Source organism: Labrus bergylta, chromosome 1 (genome assembly GCF_963930695.1).
Source record: "Labrus bergylta chromosome 1, fLabBer1.1, whole genome shotgun sequence".
Lineage (NCBI taxonomy): Eukaryota > Metazoa > Chordata > Actinopteri > Labriformes > Labridae > Labrus > Labrus bergylta.
In genome coordinates, this window is record NC_089195.1 from 22,999,168 (window position 1) to 23,026,117 (window position 26,950).

At 39.8% G+C, this 26,950-nt stretch overlaps 1 protein-coding gene across 1 annotated transcript in view; it reads left to right on the forward strand.

Moving 5' to 3' along the window:
- Positions 1–4,290: 4,290 nt before the first annotated feature.
- nr3c2 (nuclear receptor subfamily 3, group C, member 2) overlaps positions 4,291–26,950 on the forward strand; it is a 79,476-nt gene continuing 56,816 nt past the window's right edge. The window contains exons 1-2 of the mRNA XM_020628842.3: positions 4,291–4,683; positions 6,232–8,046. Coding sequence (XP_020484498.2) covers positions 6,251–8,046 — 1,796 coding nt within the window. The 5' untranslated portion in view covers positions 4,291–4,683; positions 6,232–6,250. The remainder of the gene's footprint in view (positions 4,684–6,231; positions 8,047–26,950) is intronic.

The window sequence follows — 26,950 nt, forward strand, 5'->3', positions numbered from 1 at the left end:
AAGCAGGCACCAGGAATATCAATTCATAATGTACTTGACACAGTTTGGTTGAACAACACATTATTTAGTGATAATTCCCTGCATGTTAATAATCTGATCTGAAGCCAGGCTGTAGCTTATACGCCGTGTTCCCACTGAATATGTATTTCTGACTGTGCGAAGGATAAACATGTTATTTAATCATCAACATGTTTTCAATCGTCATTGCTTAAGTAGGATGAACAAACCCCAGGTGGTGTACACATAGTACGAGAGACCTTTTTTTTCTAAAGGGAGGCAGGCTGAATGCATATCATTCAGCGTTTAAAGGATGCGTGCTGATCTTGCAGTAGGGCAACTTAAGGTGAACTGAAATCTGTGTCAAAGTTGAGAAGCAAGGCCGCCTTATTTATGTTGTCTGAGTTGCACTAAACACACATGAGGACTTTGCGTCATCTTCTCTTTGATTTCTATTAAACTCTGAATAAATGCATCAATTTAAACATTGCAGAAATATCTAAAAACATATGAAATGTAACTATTAACCTTAATATAATGATGCCTTCTTCCCTTGTATGATTCCTACCTGATTAGAAACTATATTCCTTTATTTAAAATGTGTAAATGTTCACACTCATACTGTACAGTCACACATGAGTGATGCTGTCAGTAATTTGTCTGTGTGAATGAATTAAAATCTCTTTAGTTGGTTGTGTAACTCTTCCAATTTAGGCTTCATTTATATCACTGCTTTGAACCAGTAATTCTATATCTGATATATCACACTGACAGAATACATAGGAACAAATGAGAGTGTAATCTAAATTGTCATATTTCATATTTGAAAACTGTGTATTGAAGAAGCAGCTTTTAAGTTCTCTTTCATTTCCTGTATATTTACAACTGAATAATGACTTTGTATTACATGTTTTATTTTTTATTAAAGCTTTCTATAGCCCAAGGCTCTGTACCAATCTCCCAACACTGACCGTGGATGCAGACTTCTTTGAACATGCTAGTTCCCATAGCAACACAAAAATTCAATAGCATGTATTCCAGTCCCTGACCTTCATAAGTTAGAGACTTGTCATTCAACTGTAAGATTATTCAGACACATCAGTATGCAAGGGCTATACTGATTAATAATGACAATTCTTGTACATTTGTTAAATGTGCACGTTTAAAGAAGGCCAGTGATACTCAAGATGGGCACCATGTTGTCATGATGTGTACCACATTCAGTAGTACTATGTGGTATTGGTCTGTGCGGTAAGGGGGTTGGGGGTGTAGTTCATGTCTTCATCTTACCCAGCAGGGCTCGATTAACACAAACTGATAAAGGGGAAAAATACTTCCAATTAAAAGATCAAATCCTGAATCAAGCAAGTATTTAAAATTATGTTTTTGTCAAACAAGTGTATTGCCTAGTTTGAATAAATGGCTGAATGCACACTGAGCACAGTGTGTTATATAGTCACATCAGGCTTATTTTTTCTATTGATAAGCGAACGCTGAACAGTACCAAGTAACAGTTATAAAAAAAGAAACCACTTAGTGAAAAAGGATTAGCAGCTAACAGGAAAGATGTTTCTCTTAAGGTTTAATCAGACCCATGGATTCATCAGGTGGCACAAATTTATTGATTGATTGCTCAAATTACTCTGAATACATAAAGTTTGCCAACATGTTCAAATATGAACTAAAGAAGCGATAAATACAGACAAACAGCCTATTAACGCTGCACTCTAGTGGGCAATAAAACTTGACTTTGATGGATAAATTAAATTACTGTAGATTATGTAACAGAACTTGACTTAGGTATCAAGTTGACACTGACTGTTAGTAAGATACGCTTTGACATTTTGGTCGTAGCCATTATTTTTTTCTGGAGCCAGAAGAGACCATTTTTGGATAAGAGGTTCGAGTAGGAGAAGAATTAGAATTAGACAAATACTACATAATCAAATGAAAAGTCTGTGCTCTAGGTTAACTCCTTAGCATGGATAATAAGTTCAAGATGTAATATTTAAAAAAAAATAGATTATTTTTGTGGTGGTAGCTGACTGGTGTTGATTCTTTGGAAGACTTGTTGAACACAGGAAAGTCACCTCTGAGTGCCCATGTATCAGCAGCAGAACAAGAAGCAAATCAACCAATCAAACCTTATTTGTACAGTCCATTTCATACAATAATAATGTAATACAAAGTGCTTTACATTTTAAAAAATCAATATTATTTGCCTGATATCTGCATGAGAAACTCTCTAAAGGGCACAAACTCCACAAACATGGCCTATAAGTCAAGTGCTGCGACTGTTATTTACTGAGAGCACACCTACAGTAGCAGACAGACGGAAACAGCATCCAACTGTGACAGAACACAGATGAGTGTTTGGAGAAAAAAAATCCCTGTATGAGCCTGCAAGAGGCTGATTTTGAATGTAGACGCTAACGGGGCTCAAGATAAACTGCTTCCTAAGTGAAGCAATGAAGAGCTGAATGGAGGATGCCGCTGACGGACTTCCTCCCTGATTAAAACTGGTCCAGTACTTACCACTCATGATAGGTACAGGATCTTCTGCTGAGTTGACAAGTGTTTTGTTTTAGAGTTAACATGCTCCAATTCACCTGTCCCCATGAGGCAGAGCATGCACCTCTCTGCACTGCCTTTTGGCCCTGTCAGCTCCTCAAAATTGTCTGCTATGTGTCTAAACTGGAGTGGACGTCTGCTCCTAATCAGAGCAATCACTCATTCGAAAGGATCCCCCCCACCCCACGCCCCCTTTTCTAAATATAGCTATTCTTAGCTCCCATATGTCTACAGTACAGAATAAACATGTATTTGTAGCCTATATATTCAGAGTTTTCAGGTTAGTGCGATTATCAATAACCGGGCTGATGTAAAGCTCAGTGGGATTCAATGAAGCTTGAATTTTGTACTCTTACCAAATGTTAGCTGTGTTCTTCTGTCAGTCTGAAATGTTTTATTCCTCTGTCACTGTGGAAAACTGATGTGATGCAAAGCTAAATTAGATCTGCTCCTGATGTGTTTGACTGGCAGCCAGTATGTGTAATGGACAAGTGGGAGCTGCCTGCATGGGGGTGGGAAACATTGGTTTATAGCTCAATTCGGCTGTTTTTATCTGAAGCTGGTCCCCATTCATGGGTGATTAACAGGCAGATCAGGGAGGTGGGCAGTGCTGCTTGGATGCTTTTTTACTAATCTAACTGCTGCTGCTGCCTCACTCGGGTAATGGCTACAGGCTGGTTTGCAGAACGCAGACAAGCAATGAGGGGAAACATCCCAACTACTGTACTGAGCTCCACTCCAAAAGAAATCCTACATTACGCAGCCATCTGAAGCGCTACAGAATGTGAGCCGACTGAGTGACAAGTACAGAGATTAAATTGATTATTGGATGTTGCAGCAGTCAAATTTAAGTATACATCCAGATCAATGCCACGGCATGTCTATATAAAAATAAAAAAATAAAAATTTTCATTATCTGTGGACATGTATTAAGTGTATTAATTAAAATTAAAATTAAAATTAAAATTACTTCTGATCTTTACATCATTAACTGTTTGTCTTTTTCTTAATTAAAAAAAGGCTAAACTTCTGATTTGGATTTGGTTTCATACTGTTCCCTCTCTTCTGTTACTTACTGATGGTGGTTGATATCCAACAGAAAGCAGAGTTATAGCTTGTCAGTTTTTCTTAATAGAGGCATAAAAAGAAGACCTCTGTCACAGTTTGACATGAGATGAATTAAGTTACAGGGTGACCACTCAAGACTCTCTTTCTGAGCAGCAATAGAAATATTGCTCCACCTAGTGGTGGCAGCAGTTAGTTTTATACAAGGCAACAGTCTGACTTGATTTAAAGTACAGTGACTCTCCACTCAATATTTGAGGGATTTTAAAGGTCCATGGTAAAATGTCAAGAAAGGCTTGGGAGGCTGTTCCCCTATAAGTCCTTTTTATCAAAATGGTCAGTGCGCGTGCGTATGGGTAAATGTACACGAGCTCCTTTGGGAAACAGTTTTAGGGCGAGAAAAGACTAAAGAAAAAAATCACAACATGATAAGGGGGCGATGACAAGAAAAAAGTGTCAGAGAAACCCTTCAGGAAATAGTTGAATGAAATTAAAAGGGATCCTGAGAGTTAACACAAACAACACCGCACTGAGCGCGGTGCCCTATTTCCAGGCGGCTCCGTCTACCTGCGCGGAGCCCCTCCCCTCTTCTCCCCTCTGCCTCTCCTCCTCCTCCTCCTCCTCCTCCCCCTCCTCGGAGTTTGTGTTGCACTCGTTGCAGTAGGAGGGTCCATGTGCACAGAGTGACGTCGCCCTGACTTCAAGTCCTACGACTCCTTCGTTTGTTTTTAATACTCTTTTTATCCGGGGCCCTGAATCGGTAATCTGCAAAATTGCGGCCATAATGTGAGATGATCTGAGGCTGTCGTCCGACCCACCGCTGTGGTTCGTCCTGTCAGGAGCAGCGGCTCGCTGTAGAGGATTAATACGCAATTCTCCGCTGTGTCTAGCTGTCAAACTGAAAACTATGTACTGGGAAGAGTAGACGGAACACATTTGTTGACATTTATTCACTTTGCTTGACGTGTCTTTTTTTTTTTTTTTTGCCCTCTGGATTATTTCGCTGCCCAGCAACACGGCCACCTGACAACTCTGAATGTCGTAATTAAGGTAAGGAGAGCACGGAGGAGGCTGTTTGACTGCACATTTTAATTACGCGCTGATCTCTGGGATCATAATGAAACTCCTCGCTGTTCAGTCAGATTTATGTGCATACAAGCTTTGCACCCCGCGTTCCCACATTTGCTGTGGGGGAATAAATAAAACAACTTTCAATCGGGACCGCTTGCTACGTCGTGAATGTCGCCATAAAGTTTAATGTATTTTTCTGTGGCAACAAAAGCTGCCACAACAGTTCTTTTCAGATTTTTAAGTGGGATAGCCTACCGCACCTGTCAAGAAGTGCTGATGAGTAGCTAGTACTGTCAAATTCCTCCTAAATGTTTGACTTTAATTATTTAATTTCTCCTTCCTTCTGCACTCGGTCTTGCCTGCAACTGAAAGGCTGCCAGTGAGACGACTTTAACACAGCAAAAATAAGTTCAACAGTAACAATACAGCAAAGAATCCTCTTTTTGAATTTATTCTGCGCAAACGCAAAATGGAGAGAGAGAGAGAGAGAGAGAGAGAGTTGCATGGTGAACAGTGACAGGACAAGCACGGCAGGAGCAAGAGTGAAGTAGCCCACAAAGCTGACTTTTTTCTAGTTTTTATTTTTGAATATGTGCACATATTAAACACGAAATGTTCTGCAGGCAATCCAAATAACTTTAACTGGTGTGTGTTTGCTTCTCCAGAGCTGCGAGCACTTCAAAGAGTGCACCGTTGCATGCAAAGCAAATATAGAACTAGCACCCAAAGCAATGCATTATTGATAGCCTACAATAAACTCTGTCAAATGTTAAACAACTGCCAGTAATTTATTTGCTTTTTGCTCATAACACGGCCGCTCCTGCCGTTCAAGCAACATTTCAAGTTGTGTCGCAGCTATGTTGTGGCTGCAAGAGAAATAACTATTAAGTGACAGCTTTTCGACCAATCCATGCAAAGCTGGTGGATTTCAGGCTGTGCTGTCCAATAGAAGCGCAGCAGAGGTGGGAACCTAAACCCAGACGACGTCACGTAGATACATTAACCATTGCGGTGCAGTTTTCCTCAAAGTTATCAGACTGTACATCTCATAAGATAAGGAGCCCTATCTGTGTGACTGAGAGAGGAAATACTGTCCTTTTTCCAGATTAAACATACTGTTAACACAGCATACTTTATGTGTTTGTTTTGTGTTTGTGTAAGTAGGTCATTACGGGCTACTATAATCAAAATCAAAGTAGTTAAAATCTGTGTTACTTGAAACAATTTATCTTCTTCTTTGCAGACCCTTTTTCTTTGCCTCATCAGGTTGTTTTTTTTACCCACATAACACAACATACTGGTTTGGTATCCAAAATCAAATAGACTTTATTTACACTCTAGATTTTAGGCTTATTTGCATATTCCCTCACATAGAACCTGTAATCTTTGCCGGAAGGTAAATATCCTTAAAGAACCTGCCAAGTAACCAGTATTATTTAACTAATTCCTTGTGTGCAACTGATTTCCCCCTAAATAAATAGAACTGCGAACATCTCTCATTAGTTTAATTTTTATTTCTTCCTTCAGGTGACTCGATGAGCCAGCAATGGAGACCAAAAGATACCAAAGTTTCTTTGATGGGAGCGACACAGAGAACAAATGGTCACAGGTCCCCGGCAGTATGGAGCACTGCTGCAGCACAGAGGATTCAGGTTTGACCAGCAGCGATATCTTGATGGACATAGTCAATGTGAGCTGCCCTGCTGGAAGCCCAGCTACTGACTGCAAAGACAACAACACAAAAAAACAGGAGCAGCCAATGCTCCGGCTCAGCCAGAACCAGCCATTTGTTCTCCCACACTTCAACAACTCCCTCCATGGTCATAAGCAGGAAATGGACTCCAAGGAGCTTTCCAAGACTGTGGCTGAGTCAATGGGCCTGTATATGAATGCAGCCAGGGAGGCGGACTTTGCCTTTAGCCAGCACGGGGGCGGCACTAGCCCTGGGAAGATGTATCCAGCGTGTGGACGGCCTCTAGAAGAGACCCAGTGTGGTTCCACAAAGAGCCCCAAGTTAAAGCCATTTGGTTTTCCACAGCCAAGCATCACTCCCAGGGAATGCCCCAGTGGGACTCAGATTAGCTCGGCTTCAATGCTGGCTTCATCTCTCTCCTGCAGCCCCCAGACCTCCAGTTCAATCTCCAGCCCCGGCAACAACATGGTGTCATCAACCACCAGCCCCCCTACGTGCTTTGGACCAGTGTGCTCGTCTGTTAATAGTCCTGTCAGCCAGACGTCTTGTGCCGCAACTCTGGCCAATATCAAGCGCAGGAATTCAGCAACATGTAGCCCTGTAGAGTCCAGCACAGTGGGCTCACCACCGCTTACCAGCCCGCTCAATGTCATGAGGTCACCCATGTCCAGCCCTCAGAGCATGAGTAGCGTGCGATCACCTCCGTCCTGCAGCACCACTTGTAACATCAGGTCCTCCGTCTCAAGCCCAACAGGCGGTGGCTGCACCAGTACAGCAAACAACTGTAACCCAGTAAGGCCGTCCATCCCCAGTCCGGCTATAGGAAGCAACATGGCGGTCAGCAGCCCTCAGAACCCCTCCTCTGCTGGGTTTCCGGTATCCAGTCCTGCTAGTGGGCTTGGTTTGGTGCAGAATGACACGAACAGCCCTGACACAGCGAGTCTGTCCAGAGACACGGACTTCAAACACTTTGAATTCCCTAAAGTAGAGATGGTAGACGGGGAGGTGTTCAATGTGGGCTTAGACCAGATGGGCATGGTTAAGTATATAAAGAACGAGCCAGGAACTGACTTTAGGAGCATGTGTTTGGGCAGCTCTAAATGTAACTCAAGTAGCACACCCTTTATCACGCAGATTAAGAGTGAGCCAGACCATAATGAGGGATGTATGAACCAACAACCGTACGGCGAACAGCCACCATCTCTCGGTCTCTTTCCTGCATCTGAGACCACCTATTTATCCCTAAGGAATAACATTGACGAGTACAGTCTTTCTGGTATCTTAGGACCACCTGTCTCCTCCATGAATGGGTCCTATGAGCCTGAAGTGTTCTCCAACAATGTCCTATCCAAAGGGGTTAAGCAGGAGACCACTGATGGCAGCTATTACCAAGAGAACAACAGCATGCCCACATCAGCCATTGTTGGAGTTAATTCTGGCGGACATTCATTCCATTACCAGATTGGAGCGCAAGGAACAATGGCTTTCACACGGCATGATGTGAGGGACCAGTCCAACCCTTTGTTGAATCTTATTTCGCCTGTAACGGCATTAATGGAGTCATGGAAAACTCGGCCGGGCATGTCACAAGGGTCACTGTCAGGCAGAGGTGAAGGATACCCAAACTGCATCACAGACGGCATGTCAAGGTAAGCAGAGTAAAGATTTCTCTCAAATCTGAGTGCATTCTTGTGTTTCTCCTTCAGATTTCTTGCTTTTTTTTTTTTTTCAAAGTAAAATAATGAACCGTAACTTTACAATGACAGGACATTTTCTATTTTTGAGAAATTATTATTATTATTATTTTTTTTTTACAATCTCACTCCACCTATATAATGGTGGGTCTGTCTACTGGATCAGATAGATGAAGGGTCGGTTTGTTTCAGTGAGTCTCATATTTCACAGGGGATTTAGGGCGTTTGCTTTGAATGGTACAAAAATAAAAACAACAGCAGGGCTTGGGAAAGGCAGCGGGATGCTGGCCGGGGTAACAGGAATTAAAGGACGCCGTCCAGGTCATTGTTATAGTAGCATGTGATCACAACATCATATCTGCTAGCGCTGCCCTGTGCTCTACTGTAACACAGATAGGGAAAGTTTACCTCTTATCAGGCTCCTCTTTGTATGTACAACAACAAGATGTATTGGCCTGTTATCAGGAGGTCTAGCGAAGACCTTGTGTAATGCAAATATCTGTTTTTATGGGCCCTGAGCCATTGGCAGCATCATAAATTATGAATGATTGATCACATGCTTTTGTTGCCAAACTGATGAAATAAACAGTTGCTTTGTGAGGTTGGGGGCTGTGTCTAAACAAACACGCTGAAGAGGACGAAATCTATAAGAGCTGCCAATCTGGAAAAGTGCAACTTTGACACAGATGTTTGGCGTCCACTGTATTCTGGTGTCCTAGTTGTATGTGAAGCTGAGGGAAGTTAATTATCAGCAGCACGATTAATTAGAGAAAATAAAAATGCCATTATGTAGTCCAGGAAACACTTGGTACCATTGTGAAAAACACAGAAGTATTAAATGCACCTAACAGAGGGAGGTGCAGCTGTTCATTTACAGTTTGTGGTGCTGTTTGGGTGTGATAGGATTTTTATGTATTTCAATAGCATTGTCTGTCTATTGGTGTTCTCATGAAGAACAATTCCATCATCTCTGTATGCAGAGGATGTTATAAATTTAAAGTTTTACAAGCTGGTACAAAGAGGTACTAAAACAAGTCTTAAAGGACTTCCTGTTACTTTCATGGCTGTGAGAGAAGTTCAGTGTTTGAGCTGCTGCTGCTGCTGCTGGGATGTTGATTTACTTTTTCGATTGTGACTTGATCATGACCGTTTAAACTGAGGGTTTGACTGTGATGTTGCTCTATATCATGAAATGCACATTTATTTGATAAGAAAAAGTTCTTCTGATGGAATTTGTAGAAACTAACTTTTGAAGATTTCACTTGTTGCTCAAGCATTTTCAGTTGTGGTTTATTTATAGATAATATATACGATACAAACATACACGTTGACAAGGTTGTTGTTTTTTTTACTCAAGAGATGCAGCTATAATAACGTCATTATTCAAAGACACACTTAAAATTGATTTCCATTTTCCATTAATTTTTTACTGTAAGATAAGTGGTCTGATATGATCACTCTAATTCATTTTTTTAACCTAATTTCCTTTAAAAAAAAAATCTACAATGGATCTAAACTCATTGTGAAATTTTTGTATATCAAAAAGAAACACATAGGAGTGAGTGTGTGCGTGTGTGTGTGTCATCCTGACCTGATTTTCTTATCATCAGTATATTTTATATCTTTTCTGTTTGACGTCTTTATTCAGCGTTATACGTACACTACACACTGTACTCCATCTGTGTGAGTGTGTCTGTGTCTGTGTGAGTGTGTGCGAAAGCAAGGCTTGAGGAGACTGATACAGCCCCGTTACCTTGGAGGCGACCCATATGGCAGGAGCCAAAGCGATGTTGACGGGATCACTGCCACCTTGGTCCTAATGAGATCCAGCTTAGCCCTAATGTCAGACAGGATGACAGTAAGAGGTGGGCCACAAGGCAGCCAGCCAGGCAGCAAGGGAGGCAGAAAAACACAAACACACATAAACATACATACAACTAATGCACACATACTCTCTCTCTCTCTCCTACACACACATATATTTATATACCCTCTCTCTCTCTCTCTCTCTCTCTCTCTCACTCACACACACATATATACATAAATATAGAAATGTCTTAGGAAGAACCCAAGAATCCTACATTTAATTAGGGGTGCCTATTTTCACAGTCCTCTTGAATTGATTGACAGCTATACATAGATTATATGCACGGGCATATTATATCCTGGCTGAAATCTGAAAGTGCACTGCAGGATATCGGTGGCACTTTTGAGCTTTGGACCAGACTACATTGCACCAGGGCCCAATATTTCATAGGCAAAAAATTGTTACGTAACCATTAAAAAGCACAACTAAAACTCTTTGATCCGCCGAAGCCTTGGATGACAGAGTGTAAAATCCCTCGGCTCTTTTTTTTCTCACTTTGGTTTCCTCTGTAAATGGTTTTAATTAAAAATGGCTGCTCATCTGAGCAGTCTGGATTACTTTGTGCAAAAACATTCTAGCTCAAATCGGCTAGAGAGGAAGAAGGAGAAAAATTAGTCATCCTAACTTTAATTGTTTTATTTATGTGATGTTTAATTTAAACTGAATGCTTTGGCTGACTCATAGTCCAGAACAAAGCATTGTATGTGATTAGACTTTTGAATTCTTCAAGATTTTTTGAGATTTTCACTCTTTTTTTTTTCACTACAAGTAGTACAGTATTATCTCTTCTGAAGAGCATTTTAAAAGATTTTCATGGTGGATTTATATTAACCAAATGTGCTTTGTATGAAAAATATAAATATGGAAATTTTGATAAAATGACCTACATTAGTTTTGCTGGATTATGCTTGCTCACTGCCTAAATCTGAGAATCTCTTTTCACCCTATTCAGGGCATTTTCCTGCTGGTTTTCACAGTCATGTTAAACCAAATAGAATTACTCTAAAACTTGTCAGCTCCCTGACCTAATAATCATAATCTGACAAATGGTACAGGCTTAAAATAGTGAAAACCAACCGTTTTTTTTTTTTTCATTTAGAAATGCTCTCATTAAATTCCTTTTGCTATATTTATAGTTTCTGGAGAAGTGGCACCAAACTATATAGTCTGACCTTTTTCCCTGCAGCCAGTTTCTGCAGATCCACACCACAGTGTGCCCTTCATGAGGAAGGTCCAGATAGGAGCGGGCAGAAAGCTTTAGACTGGACTCTGGCCAACTCTCAATGTTCTGCAGAGGGATGAAAAGGCATACTCCTGAGAGCACACTAATAAGGCTTTAATTGTATGTTCCTCCACTAAATTAATGGATGGAAATGATTTGATTAATTCAGACACTGCTGGATACTAATATCCAATTAAAGCCCAACACCAGGCATGCACAGGGGCTCCCAGTGCATTATGGGTTCCTGACTGAGAAGCGGGCAGCTGCTTGTGTTTGGGTTGTGAAAGGATAATAAAGGTGAAGGTGTTCGGGAATGATGGTGGAGTTCAGCAGTCTACACAGCAGACAAAATCATCTGGCAGAGAAGTTATTTCATACTGTAAGCACGTGTATTCATTCTTTGCATTATTGAATATTCTGTCACAAATTCACTATAGAGTTAAAATTAAATCTAAAATAAAGTTGAATTGTGCTGAATTTAATCTAAAGCCAGTAGGGTCCACACTATAGTAATAAGTTATTTTGTGTTTAAGTTTTACTCTTTTCATAAAACATTCTACGCTAAATAATTTAATAATGTTTGGTAGCTTTAGAAAAACATGAATTATTTTCTTAAGCTCCCTCTTTTAAGTGTTTAAAAACTTGTTCGTAATAAGTCAAGTGCAGCCCTGAGAGCTGCGGACTGTGACTCATTTATGCAGGAATGATTGAGGATTGCCATTTTTCTTAAGCAATTAAAAAAAAAGAGTAAATCTTTCAACATTTTACAAACGTTATGAATCAATTTTTCCTGTCATTTAATTATGTGACAACTAGTACGAACATTGATACAAATAATGGTGCATGGAGGTTGACACTTATCCACACTTGATGGATAAATTGGGGTCAACCGGTTGAGGGTTGAAGTTGTCATGTGTTCAATATAGAGAACAGTTTTACAGTTCCAACCGCAGAACTCTTACCACGTTTCTAAAGAAAATATGTATTTATTTAATTTTTTCATTTCATTTCAATATGTTTCAAAAGAGCTTTTTTTCAATTAACCCAGACCGTGTGCTGGTTTGAAAGGACATTGGGTGAAAAAGGTCATGTTTTTCAGAGTGATTGAAAACCCTTTAAGAGAATTGACAGTCGACTGAAGGATTCTTAGAAAAGTTCATCTCAGCCAAGAATCATTGAAATAAATATATATTTAAAGGGAAGCACACTCCCAAACTTTTTCTGCCTGGCCCCTCTTTGGAAGAAGAAAATATTTTCAGGCCCCTCCTCCTACCCTCCCCATACATATCAAAATATATATTAACGTACACTAATCACACTGTCAATCACGCTTTTTGCTTACAAACTCCTGTATTTTTAGAATTCATCTCAAACATTCACTCCGGAAGTAAAGAAAAGCAACTTTAGTGTTTGACAACAAACTATCAAGCAGCTTTTTAAAGAGGAGGCAATTAAAAGTGACACTGTAACATGAAACTTCCAAATTTGTGACGTCTGGTGTAGATTCATTGTCCATCTTACATTAACCTTCAAATCTTCTCACAAAATTTGCCTAGCTAGCAGTAAGAAAACTGTGCATTGTTATTTTAAGCAAGGCCAGGCCCCCTCCATCATAACTCCTTTTGGGAATCACTGCCTAAGGGCACACTCGGAACTAGACAATCCTGACATGCCTAAGCACGCTTCACCCCTAAAGTCCAGTTTGTTTGACTAGTGCTCCAATCCGTGCTCAAAAATGGTACACTTCCTTGGCCCTGGCACACTTCGAATAGGTGTGCTTCAGCACGGTACAGTTCATGTACGAGCACAAGCACATATACACAACATGGACAGCCTTCATTATGGAGATATCCTGGAGTGTTCTGCCTGTATAATAATGTAATGTAATAAGCCACAAATTCAGGAAAGTAGCTGCTATGTTCTTTGTGTTGTTCTCCGATGTGCGGACGCGGACAAGACAGCGCGTCTCTTTTATTGTTTAATTTTTTTTTTTTTTTTCAAGTCAACCTGTCTTGTTAACTCAGCATGCTTCATAATTACGCAAAGCCATTCATGCGTTGTATTACGAGGTTATGTACAAGAGGTAACCATGCTCAGGCCCAGTTAGTCCTGGAGCAGTGTGAGTGCATGCCAACAGGGGAATGGGGAGGGGGGGGGGGGGGGGCATCGTGCTTAAGCGCAGTAAGGGACATCTTTGTCTAGAGTGAGTGTACCCTAAATGTGAAAATACCCAGCAGTAGAATAATGAGGCCGGAAAAAATATATTTGAGCTGACTGATTAAAATCTATAGCAAGCATTATATAATTCATATAATTGGGCATTGCAAATGATAGAAAATAGAAAAGAAAATACACCCCTAAACGCAACTTGTATAATGTTAAAATGGACGAAGAGTAACATTTTTCACAGCATATGGAAATGAAATGGTCTGAAATATAGTGTGAAAGGGGCTCCTGTGGGCATTTTCAAACATGTCTTTCGGTGCAGCAGTCCAATCCAACATTTAGAGATGTAAATTGGCTTGTTCCTCCATGCAGAAATCAGTAATGTTTTATCATTGAGCCCAAGAATAAAAAACCCATGAATCAGTTTTAAAAAAAAGAAATCGGATACTCTGGACCACAGAGACAGGTTTGAGCTTTGAAAACACATTTTAAGCACAGTAGTACTTTCTTAAACATTCTTTTTTTAAATGGGCTGTTTTTTTTGAATGCATGTAAAAAGATAAACATCTACTGAAAAAACATGATTAAAACACCTGAATGGAAAAGAAAATATTAATACACAGACCCACCAGGATCCAGTTCTTTTCTGTCTTCTGGGCAGCCAGTTCCTCAGTGGTGTGGGTGTATTTGGAGGCTGAGGCTGTGTAAGAGATGCTGAATTTCCACAGTCTGTTATTCTTAAAATATCAGAATTAATCCTGAAAACTAGGGGAAAATGAAGCTCCCTGTGAGCTGTTTTTGACCTCGGCTGCAAGGTGAAAACTTGGTACTATTGCAGAGAATGATGTTTATGTTTTTTTGTTTTTTAAAATAGAGGGTAAATTATTTTATACTTTTTAGATCATGCATATAGTTGATGTGTTTGATTTGACACTGCTAACAACATTTTATAATCTAATGTAACAAATTTTAACCTTGATAAGCTTCCCAGCAGATAGTTATTAAGTGACGCCATTGACTTCTTCGACTTGAACACAGAATCATTGACTGGACTCGTGTCCCAGTCAACGGCAGACTCATTTAACAACTGTTTTAATGAAGGGTTGCCAGTTTTGGTGTGCACTCAAATAAGTCTACTGCAATGAGTCATTTCCACAACCAAAGAATGTGAAAATGTACTTCTAAATTCACTACATGTAAGGAAAAAAAAAATAATGCTGTGTCTCACTACATCTACACATTAATGTGCTTTATAGTTTTGGTTTTCTGATGAATATGAACTCTTGTCATCTCTGTTTACAGCTCTTTTAAGCATCTGTTTCAGTGTGAAAAAACAATTGACAGTACATAATGATAAGATGGTTAACACTGTGGAGCATCAAAAAGAGTTAAATATTTCCTTTAGGTGGGAGGTGGTAAAGACCGAAACAGAGCTAAAACCATTGTAAAAAGGCAATTTCAGCCAACAAGGTCATCACAATAACTTATAATGAGGTGATAATATCACAGTTATGTGTTAACTGGACGTTCCACTGACCAAAAAAACTATTCTGAAAAGTAAAGGTCGCTGCTTAAGTGCTCAAGTTAAGTCTCACTACTGTGATTTTGGTTTTTGGGGCAATTTTGGTTTTGCTTTAGCAGCTCTGTTGAATACCACCAAAACTCTGACCAATATTATATTCAATGAGGTTTTCTTGACATTTAGCTAAAAGGTGACAGTCCATCTAAATATCCAACAAATGTGATCATATCATGTTAAGCCACAAGGGCACAGTGGGAGCCATGCTTTCTTCTCAAGCTTTATGAATGGATGTTTCTTACCTTGTGCTACTACAGTGTGGGAGTAAATGCCTGCAGTGGATGTGAGCTTTTTAAAGGAGCCAAGATGATACTGTGTGGCACAATGATCGGGAGAAAGAAAAAAAAAAAAAAAAAAAAAAAAAAACATTTAAAGTCTCCACTCCACTCCTCCCACGCAGAGCCACACAACCATACACATTCGCACATACACACACAACACGGCCGCCAACAGCAACAACAACAGCAGCACACATTCTAGGCTGGACTTGACACCCCAATAAAAAGTGTGGTTACTACCGGCCTGGACTTCTGGGATCTGAATGCTTGTCTTGTCCTTATTTGAACTTTCCCTTTAAAGCGCAGTCTGGTGACAGAGGGCCAGATTTCCACCAGGCCGGGGCCGTAGCTGCAGAGCTACTTGCATCTACCTACCGCTGACATTCCCTTCTGTTGTCGAGGTCATTAAAAAAAATAGGCAGAAAGAGGAAGGGGAAAACAAAAAGCATAGTGCATGCTTATGTTTCGGAATGAATGCCCTGATTTTTATAGTCATGTGACATACTGTAGCTGTATCGCAGGCTTTTGTATTACAGAGCACTTAGTTTAACTAGCATGCAAATAGTCTGATCTCATACAACTGGTCTTAGAAATGCCCTGAGTCATTGCTTTGTCAGTAGGTTTTTGTGTGGAGGATTTACACAGTCATCTGAGATATAAAAGCAACATGCTGGTACCAGTAATACAGAGCGACTACAAAGAATTATGTACATATTAAAACACAAATTATGAGATTAACTAATCACAACACTCTTGGCATAAATAAAAAAAGAAGTGTTTGTTGAGCTAAATGCAGACAGATGTCTAATTTATTGGTTGGACATTATTCATCCGGAGCTATAAAAAGTCAATGAGATCTATTTTTTATTCTTTGGTAAGGATGATGCAGAGAGAAGCCATCCCGGCTCTCTCGACAAATTACTGTCTTCCTCTTGTATCCTGATATACTTGACTGAGCAAACAAGCCATGTCTTTATCATTCATGTTTAATAAGAGCTCGCCCAAGTGTTCGCGCCAAAGTGCTTACGTTTAAAACCCAGTGTTTGTCTTTTCACTTCCTCCGTGGAAAAGGATGCCATAAAGGAAGACGCTTCAAAAAATGTTAATTGTTAAGCATGAAAGGTTTCCCGAAGTAGGTCATGCATAGTTGGCTAGAATAAAGTGAAGGGTGTGTGTTGGAAAGAGGGGGTTATTCGGGGTCCTTTTACGTAACACTTGTATTCTCTCACAAACACACAAACATAGCCACACAGAGATTCAGCTTGCATCCAGAAACATGTCAGCAGGACCCATGATTTAGAAAAATGCTGGCCTGAGTCGTGGTGTAAAACATTCATAGCTTTGTTCGACACTTATTTCTTTACAAAACATGCACCAAAACCAAGAGTAAAATGTAATAAATCATCAGCTAGGTTGATGTGAAAGAAAAAAAAAAAATCAATTCAACTTTTTTTACTTGGACGCTTAACTTCAGTGACCCTGATGAATATTTTTTTAAGCAATTACTTTTTTTTTTCTGGTTTGTTTGTCCTTAATGCTTCTATTTACTCTGCAGCCCACAGTAGATGTTGTTCCACAGATAGTATTTTTAAATTATTAATGCAAATAAATTAATATTTAGCTTTATCTAAATTGAGTTTGCTTTTAAATTACCTCGTCTTTCAAGAGCATGTGAAGCACAACAAACCGTTCTCTGTTAAAGAAGTCACACAGACAATACAGCTTACATAATAGATGTAGAAGTGAATACTAAAAGTAATACAGTTTGCTGTACTTTTTATCATTAGTCCTGTTTTTTATCTACTGCTTTTTGTATTAATAGTATGTACTATAACTCTGCACATATGTGATCAAATCATAGCCAAAGGTTGTTGTTTTTTTTTTCAAAATTGCAAAATAGTGGTGACCAATTTTTTTTTTTTTATGGCCGTCTCCCCATTTTTTGCTCCAAGAAAACAAAGGAAACAATATTCATTCTTTGTCAAGCACAAATCTTAATCCTTAAATGATCACACAGAGAGCCTGTCAGTCAGACCATGTTTGTAACGTAACAGGAGCCCATGACACACTGACCCAGCATGTGAAAGGAGGCATCAAGGATCAAGTGATAGCTTGGAGAAAAATATACTTTTTCATCCTGAACCTGTTTGTGGGGATCAGAGACCTGAATGACGCTGAAGAGGGGTTAAGGTGTTTGTCAGGAAGTGTAATGTGTTTTCTGTTTTCATCAAAAGAGAGAAGTAAAATAATAATTGATGGGAAGGTCAGCTTACTCATATTACACATACGCACACACACACACACACACACACACACACACACACACACACACACACACACACACACACACACACACACACACACACACACACACACACACACACACACACCAGTATGTTTTCTTACTTCCCTCAGGTTGTGTCTAGTCATGCAGTCAGTTTTGCATTTTCTTTTCAAAGTTTTGAGATGTCTATCTCAGACTTCAGCCTCCAATACAATGAAAATGAAGGAAGTTTTGTTTGTGGAGTTATAAAATACAATTTATGTCTCTGTTACACGGCATAATCACTATGAGCAGCCATCAAAAATACTTTAAGCCCCAGAGGACAACTGTTGGCTGTGTTTTCAGCAGATTAATTTATATAGAAGTAAACCTTCGTTTTACTCTGCTCTATTGGAGCAGGAATTGAAAATCTTGGAGATAGACAACGTTTGATTCCGAGCCTACATATATATAAATATATATATGACTTGACCTGTAGAAATATCAAGAAGATATCACAGTATCTCCACAGCCTGTGCTGGCAATCACAAATGTCTCCCATGTTTAATAATATCAAATGATAGTAAGTTTACTCTCATCGCTGAGCAAAGAACGCAGAAGACTTAGAAACTGGAATCAGAAAATGTAGACTTTTCTTGTCTCAAGAATTGTTCAAAAACAATTCTCCCAATAGCTGATCATTATTTCTTTTAGTTGACAAGTGATCAAAGAAATGTTGCATTTCTCTCGCCAACAATCCAATAGAACATATTTTTTTTTGTGAATTGACCAAACCTCCCAAAGAAATGTCTTCAAAACATGGTTTTTGAGATTGATCTGGAGAGATGGAACGTGGCAGCAATTATTTTTTCCTCAAATGAATGGTGGGTTGGTTGTTGGTTACATGTGACTGAACATATGATTAAGAGTAATGGAACCTGGCCTGCACAGAAACAAGTTGATGGGACATGATTGCATGAACTCAGTAGTGCACACACAGCTCTGTGAAGTACTCAGACCTGACCGTTCTGCCTGCAGAGTTTACTGTACCTGGCACAAGCACACATTCCACTGTTCACTGTCTGCTTTTTGTTTCTCTGCCTTCCTCTGACTTGGCTGCAGCTACCTGATTCACTCTGCTCTGAAAGGGAGACAGTCTGGAGCTTTTTTTGGGTTTTCAGCAGTAGCTCTGTCTTTTATTCACAACCGTACTCAGATGCTGGACGTCAAAAAACAACAACAGCAACGTACTGTAATGTTGTTCTGACAGGTTTTTACATGTTCACACCTTGATTAATCTGCTGTATGTCAAATAACACAGAGGCATGCTCACAGACAACTTTTTGGCTTTGTTGCAGTTTGTCATCAGATTGTTGCCATTAAGGTAATGAATGAAGGGCAGTAGGAAAATGTGATTTAGGTCATGATTCAGGTTTATCCTGTCAGTTCCTGTTGTATGGTGCCGTTGTTGCACTTAATGGTTCAATTATCTGTGTTTTAATACGACACTACAATCCAAGCCATGTAGGGTACTAATACAATAGATCGGAACCTAGATTTTCAATAAAACATTTATATAAATAAATAAAACATGTTTAACTGTGTACACTTGAGGAAGACACTACATTAACTTCTCATATCTATTCCTGCTCATTAAAAATACTTTATGAGTACTACTACAAGGAATGAATAAATGACTAAATCCATCACCCTTGCTGGCTTCTAAATTCAATGGTAAAGCTCAGTCTAAGTTAGTTTGTGCTACAGCAGTATGAATTACATAATTCAAGTCAAGCAGGCTCACTAATTGTGACCTTTATTAAACTTCTAACTGTAAGGGATCACTATGTAACTCTGACATGTAGTGTTTGAAATGGGTACTGCAGTCCAGATTCAAAACATTGAAGAGAGCTGCCTCCCCCCCGCCCCCTCCTCCCTGGAGTTGTTGTGCACACAGGTTGCCATGCCCGATCACTGAAGCTTCAGTGTTTAGCCAGCTCTGCATCAGTTCTGGTCGTGGAGCTTATGAGAAAAATGCAGAGGCTTTTTAGGTCGGGGAGAATCAATTATATCGGAACCAACCTGAGGGACTTCCAAAACTGCCATGTGGGGTTCCTTAAAGGAACAATATGCGATTTTTTTCACACTTAAATGTAGCAGAAATCAAGTATATCCTCAGAAAATAACTCTGTGAGTTATGACTGTCTACAATGAATGTGACACCCGAGTCCCGCTTTTCCGAGCCGTATCTACAGCGTGTTTACATGGATGGGACGGCCGGCGGGCTCATCACCTTGCGTATAAAAGTTGTTTAATTGAGGGACTAGAGAAAAGAAGAATAAAATACTGTACTCACTACTGATTTGAATGTCACGTAAGCGTTTTTAGATCACGGCCATTTTGTTTAAATTGACATGCAGTGTGAAGCTACGAGCAAACTAAGGAGCATTAGCATGCTAACACAACAATGCAGCTCAAGTTGTTTTGGTGTGATGCTGGTGCTCAGGGGCGACATCTACTGGATAAAAAAGTTGCATATTCTTCCTTGAAAACCGCCCTACCTTCACTTTTCAAAACAAATCCAGACCCGAACCAAATTAGTAGGGCATGTTTTCTGATCATATATTAAGTTCATTTTAGGATTTAATTCAGTTGATATCTTACATATTGGTCCTTTAAATCTTTTCATTTGTTGTGGTTTATAGAAAAAGGGAGGGGGGAAATTAGACACACTTATTTGGAAGATACCGACTTGGTTTGGCGAACTCAGACGGTTAAAACCTCACATTATTTGAAGTACCTTGAGAATACAATTTTGGACTAGAAAAGGCTCTAAGATTTTAGGATTCTCTTATAAGCTTCAGAACCAATAATTAAGAGGAGGAATCCTTCTTTAAAAATCCAGATTTGGGCATTATTTTTCTCCTTCTTTGAAGAAAATAAATCCTAACATTTCAAGGGACATCTGTTTAAATCAGACTAATGTGAATGAGCATGTAATCTATATGCCTGTGGGACCTGGTGCTCATACGGTTTCCATGTTATTTTCATTATTGTGTTACTGTTATATTGTTTAATGCCTTACACACAGTCAGGGATTGTCTTAAATAACAGTTGCATTCAAGTACCAGATTGCTATAACATTAAACCAGCTTTTTAAACTCTGACTTATAGATGCAGGTCACCTTGATGGATACATTCCAACAACGGTGGAAAGGCACAACTGGAGGTTGCTGCCTCTGGGCAAGGGCACCACTACCATTAGTACAGCATTATTCTGTAGATGGGCTCTTATTCATTCCATGCCCTTGTCACTGGAGGGCAAAAGTCTGGTTTGTGTTGTTGGTGCTCTTAGTTGTTGATAACATTTGGAGAAATCAGTGCTATTCCACAATCCCAGTTTTCTCATCCCTGAGCTATTGATTTGGGGCCATGCAGCAGCAAAGCCTTTTAATATGACTCAACTGTAGAAATATCAAGAATTCTAATTATATATATATATATATATATATATATATATACACACACACACACACACACACACACACACACACACACACACACACACATATGCCTAATCCTTGTTTTGTCCGTAGTCATCTGTATATTAATACATCTTTATTTTTCGCCATTTCCCAAAAAAATTGACATTCACAAAGCATCCATTCCCTTCTGATGTCATGCCAATTGTGGTAACAGTAACAGTCATGTTAGCTAGAAAGTGGTTGAAGGCTACTGCTCGAAGTTGTTCGTCGGTAGCAATTGTGTTTGAAGAAATTGAGTTATATCTTGAAATATCGCCCAACGCCTCATGGATTTTCACTTTCCACTTTTGTGTTTTCTGTCTGATGAAGAGAAAGCTTGATATAATCGCAGTGTGTCAGAATCCAAATGTTTATAGGATTAAAAAATGGGAACAAAGCAGTAAAACATTATCCCTGCAATAACAGCTTCCAACAGCGGAAAAACAGCAGCCATGAGAGTATGGTGAAAAGTCTCATCTGCCATCTTTGAACACCTCTCTGCTATGTCTTTTTTCTGATACAGCAAAAGGTTTCCTGGTTTAGTTTCATCATAAAAGGTGTAGTTTTGAAAGTTTTTTCTTTGCGACCTGTGAGGAGAAGCAGGGTTTGTTTCAGGTTACTGCTGGAGGAGGATGTTATCCTGCTTGTTGTGAATGTAGCTGACATGCCTTAAATTCTTGATTCATTCTAGTATGATTACACCCACTCACTCTGGTGACACATGTGCCTTGTGGTATTTCAGGATCACCACGGAGAAGCTTCTTATTCAGGTGTGATGCGGATACTGCTCCAAAAGCTTTTAGGATTGCCAAACAACCAAACTGTGACCATTACACAACACTCATCAGCTGCTGGATTTTGCTTATTTATTTTCACTAACTTGACCACCTTACATCAAAATCCTACCCAATGTTGAATATTTATTATGTATGGCTTACTTGACAGTAAACCCTCAGGTGTAAAACTGATGCTAAAGCCACACTTTTTAGCACCCTTTTAGAATCTAAACGATATTATGTAATAGATTATTATAACATCACAATTTAAAGTACTAAATACAGAAAATGTGCTTCATTGGAATGCAAAAGACATTTACAAGCTACAAGATAATTATATTTTGATATTAGTCTGCGACTGACTAGGCAAATAGTCAATCCTATAAGGATTTTTGAGGGAGGCTCCAAGCGTGGTCAAACAGATGTGAAGGCTGGCCCAGGCCACCCCTGGCAAACCCCTGGATCTATGCCTGGTGCTAGAGTTGTATCTAGATGATCAATTTGAAACTTGTAGCCAAAGACCAAGCTGTCATTTTTTGCGAGTCTTGGGGACGAGAACGTGTCATTAGTGAAATATTAAATCTCCGTAGAATACCAGGTATCAGATATGATACAGGCCCCATGGTCTTAAGTTTTCTGGCATTGGCTTTTTAGAACTCCCATCTGTGGACTGTGTTAGACCGACTCTGCTGAAGGTATGCTGTTGTTTTTTCTGTTAACAAAGCAGCACGCTCATTTCATGCAATATGAATACAGGGCCAAACACCCACAAGTATTTCAAGGGGTGATTTCCCCTCAGTGATTAAACTGGAGAGGGGCCAGAAATGGAACAGGAGAAGATTACCATACTGTAGTAAGAGCGACAAAATCTGTTAAAAAGTACTACACCAGGTGTGTGTGTGTGTGTGTGTGTGTGTGTGTGTGTGTGTGTGTGTGTGTGTGTGTGTGTGTGTGTGTGTGTGTGTGTGTGTGTGTGTGTGTGTGTGTGTGTGTGTGTGTGTGTGTGTGTGTGTGTGTGTGTGTGTGTGTGTGTGGATGTGTGTTTGGGCGAACAGTTGATAGTTTACTGTACTGTATCTTTAAACAGAGTCGTCGTGACACTTTAGTTAAGGAGAAATGTCAAATTCTTCTTAATACTTAGGAGTGAGTGTTGTTTGGAATTTACTGATAGTACAAAGGAAGTGCTGTCTCTTACAGTAGTGTAAATATAAGTGAAGCATATTTTTAAAGCAGTTGAATGTTTTTTCTTAAATCCTGAAGAAATAACCTATTTTAATGTAGGAAGTTGTATTTAGTTCCTGTACTTTGTTTTATATTCCCTGTTAACAACAAAGACTTGCCAATACAACTTAAGAAAAGCTAAATCTAGAAGTAAGCCAATGCTCGATCTATATAAAGCTTTTAGATTTCTCCACACTTTGCTTTAAAGTCATTCTAAGCAAGTTTTTAAAACGAAAAATGTATAGTTTGGAACATCAATCTTACATATTTGGGGTACAATAAGTGGCTAATGTTAAGTTGACAGACATTATTGAGTGGGTTACTTGGGCTTCTCTTGATGCACTTTCGTAGTCACAAATATACTCTGACTTTTCAGAATAGGAAAAACTTAATGTGGCTCCATGACATGTTGGCTGTTTACTTGCTGGTTGCTGTTCAACATCTTCAAAGTGAAGATAATTTAATCACATGTTTTCTTGAATTTGTGGCTGTTGTTCAACAGAACTTAAATCGGCTCACTCTTGGCTAATAGTAATCCGGTTACAATAATGTATTTATTTTTTTATAACCACTACAATCATTCTATCGAAAATCTTACAAGAAAAAAAAGCATACAACTGTGTGTCGGTGCTGTGCTTCGTTTGGGTCTGAGAAGGGTGAGGAACTGCAACATCCTGTTACTTTGGCTCTTCACCTGAACATGCTGTAAGGCAATGACACACACCATTTACACAGTCCCTAGATGAATGGCAGCACAAAACGCTGAGTCAAACGCTCGGTCTATTCATCTATCTCCCCCCACCTACCTTCTTCCTGGACCCCCCCCCCCCCCCCCCCCCAAGATGAATGATGTTTAAAATGAGGTCACGTCACACGTGTTGACGAGATGGTAGAGGCAGTGGCATCAGCCGAGCCAGCCTGAAGGCTAGACCACTGGAAAGAGCGCTGTTTTAACAATGTTAACATGACACAGCTTCCTGCTAGTAAAAGGTTTTAATTATTATTATTAATCTGGAAGAAAAAAATTAAAAAGAGCTTTTATGAGGACACACTCATTCAAGGACTTATTTAACTACAAAAGCACTCCTGCAACTGAACAACTTAACCTTTTATTCACTACTTCAAAGTGAAACACATGAATTCAATCAAATTCTACAAAAAAACTTCTCTCCATGACTTTCATAAGTGCTAGCATGCCAAGTATTTCTTTGTGTGGGGGTTTGTGCAGGGCTTATACTCCTCCTGTTGTTTAGTTTACATGCAGACAGGCTGACGTGGATTCAAAGATTTAGCTCCACATTTGTCTATTTCATACTGTCCTCTGGTCAGACAGAAAACCACGTCCACACGACAATCTGACAGTTAAATACCACAATAAGCCAGAAAAGAGGGACTGAAAAACCAACATGTGTGCTTGATCTGCTTTTTGCCCATCAGTGGGCTCCCTTTGATCTTTCTTCCCTTTGGGGTGCACATACTAGGGATGCAACAATTCTCAATATACAACTCAATAATATTGAACTGTATTCGTTGCAGCATCAACGGTCCAATACGCGCTTGTGAATTGCGGTATTCTCGGTTTACGTACAGTTATATTACATATCTCTCTCCAAATCGGCTCTGTTTGTGTTTGTCTGTGAGTCCACACGCTGGAATGAGGAAACTCCTCCCCGCGAGTAAATATCCAATCACCATGCGCCACCAAGCTAACAATACTGGTATTAGAAAGACATTGCTTTAACATGGCCAGCAGTGAGAAGAGGCAGCAGTATGAGGAAACACAGCCGTATAATGTCACAGTACAATGTGAAGGAAGAGAAAATGGTAAACAAAAAAATGACTGTATGCGAACACACAAAACTGTTGATTGATGTCACACGCAGACACCAGCCGACACCTGCATGATGCAGACCGGGTTGAGAGTGAATGGAGAAAAGTCAAAGCAGCGTTTGAAACAGAGTTAACAATGAAATATCGCTCTACGACCCGTGTCTGTGTCTGCAAAAAAAATATAGATATCTCAACAGACTGAAATGTCTTCCTATTTGTACAGCGGGTCTACATGGCCCTAGAAAATACTCCAATGGCTGGGCTGTCAGACTCGAACCAAACCAAACAAAAATCGAGACGTATTGTTCTGACTGTATTGATGCATCACTAGTTTATATACACATAAAATGACGCGCATACATGCACCGGGAAAAACAACCACAGTTGTTACATTGACACATTGATAGTTCATAGTGGTTTTCTATGTTTTGGCTTAGTTTTCGGTATGGTGTGTTTCATCAAGGTATCGTGGAGACATACAGTACCTTCACTTGTTCTGCATTTCGCAGTGACCCAGCCTTTAAAAAATACAGACTTAAACCGGAGCAGTCCAATCTGAAGAAATGTATTGAACCAGATATTAGTAAGGGGTTTAATAGCAGTACATTTGAAGCTAAACATGTTTTTTATTTTTCTCAATAATATGGAATAAAATGTAATTTTCCCCCAACCCAAAAATATGGGTTTCTAGTTGTCTTATTACATAAATACCCCCCAAAAAAGCAGATGTATTGAGAAAATCTTTGAAAAGTTTTAGGTGATGAATATTTAAGGGTAGATCAAATCATTTGTGGCTGCCAGTGAGGGGCTATCTTCACAAAAAATCTGCAAAACCTACAAGTTGCACGAGATTTGGTCAGAGGGCTCAAAGCTCCACCGAGCACAGCGAATGCATGACAACGGATTTCTTTTTTTAGATGGCTTCGATCTATTTTGAGAGATGGGTAATGATACAGGACATACACTGAAGGACATTCAAACCTGTCAACTCCTCTCTCTTCACACCTCATTGGTCCTAGGGAAGATGGCATTGATGAAAGGTCGTGGTGACTCTGATTAAAAGAGAATAAATTCATGGGGCAGCACAGGGTAGTTTCTACTCGCTACCTCTAGATGGATCGGGTAATTGATCGGATCTGTCCTCGCAGAGTTGAGCTCGCTCTGCTTCCAGCAGCTGTTAACCCTGCAGTGTATTAAAATCAGATTAGGCTCTCGTATATAGAGAAGTGTGCCAAGGGGAGGGTTACAGCATGTTCACGTGGAACAGCACTTCACCTTCTTACTCCAGCACAAGGAGGAATACATGCAGAATCAAGAAGATGCTTGTCCTTTAGCTTTGATGCCACCAAAGTATCTTCTTTAGACATTAAGCATATAAAAAACTATTGATTATGTTCCGACTCGGCACGAGAGTACGGACCCAAAAGCACGACTCCGGACACAGAAGCACAATCCAAACAGTTCTTTAATAGTTCAATAACAAAAAACACAATGCCAAAAAGGGCATTGGAAGCGAGTATCCAAAAAAAGGGAGAGACGTCAGCGAGCAAGCAGGCAGGCCAGAGATCAGGCAGGCAGGCATGAGCATTAAACACCGGACACTGAGGCAGACAGACACAGAGGTAGAACTTTAGCAAAGAGCAACACACGGGAGTAGTTCACATAGAACTATAACAAAAGTTATAGAGCCAAACGAGGATGATACCACCGAGAGATATTGTATAATCAGGCGACGAGTGGTGAAAGGACCGGAGTAAATAAACTGTAGATGATGAGGTTGATTGTCTGCACCTGGGCTGCCTGGGGAGAAAACCACGCCCACCTGCACTCACACACACAGCCATGCACACCTGACACACAGGGGAGGAGAAACAGAGGGTTGAGACAGACAGAGGAAAACTAACAACATACATGAGGAAGGGAGGGGCTGCTAAGGGTGATTCATAACAGATTAGTCATTACGTAAATCCAACATGAGCTCGTTTCAAATATCTGATACATTTTTAAAGTCAACAAAAACATTTCGATGAGCAATAGGAACATAAGAGACCACATCCTTCTTTAATAGGTGTTCTTAGTCAAATGAGTCATAAAAGGATCTCAATAGTATAATTTTCTGCGATTCTTGATGTG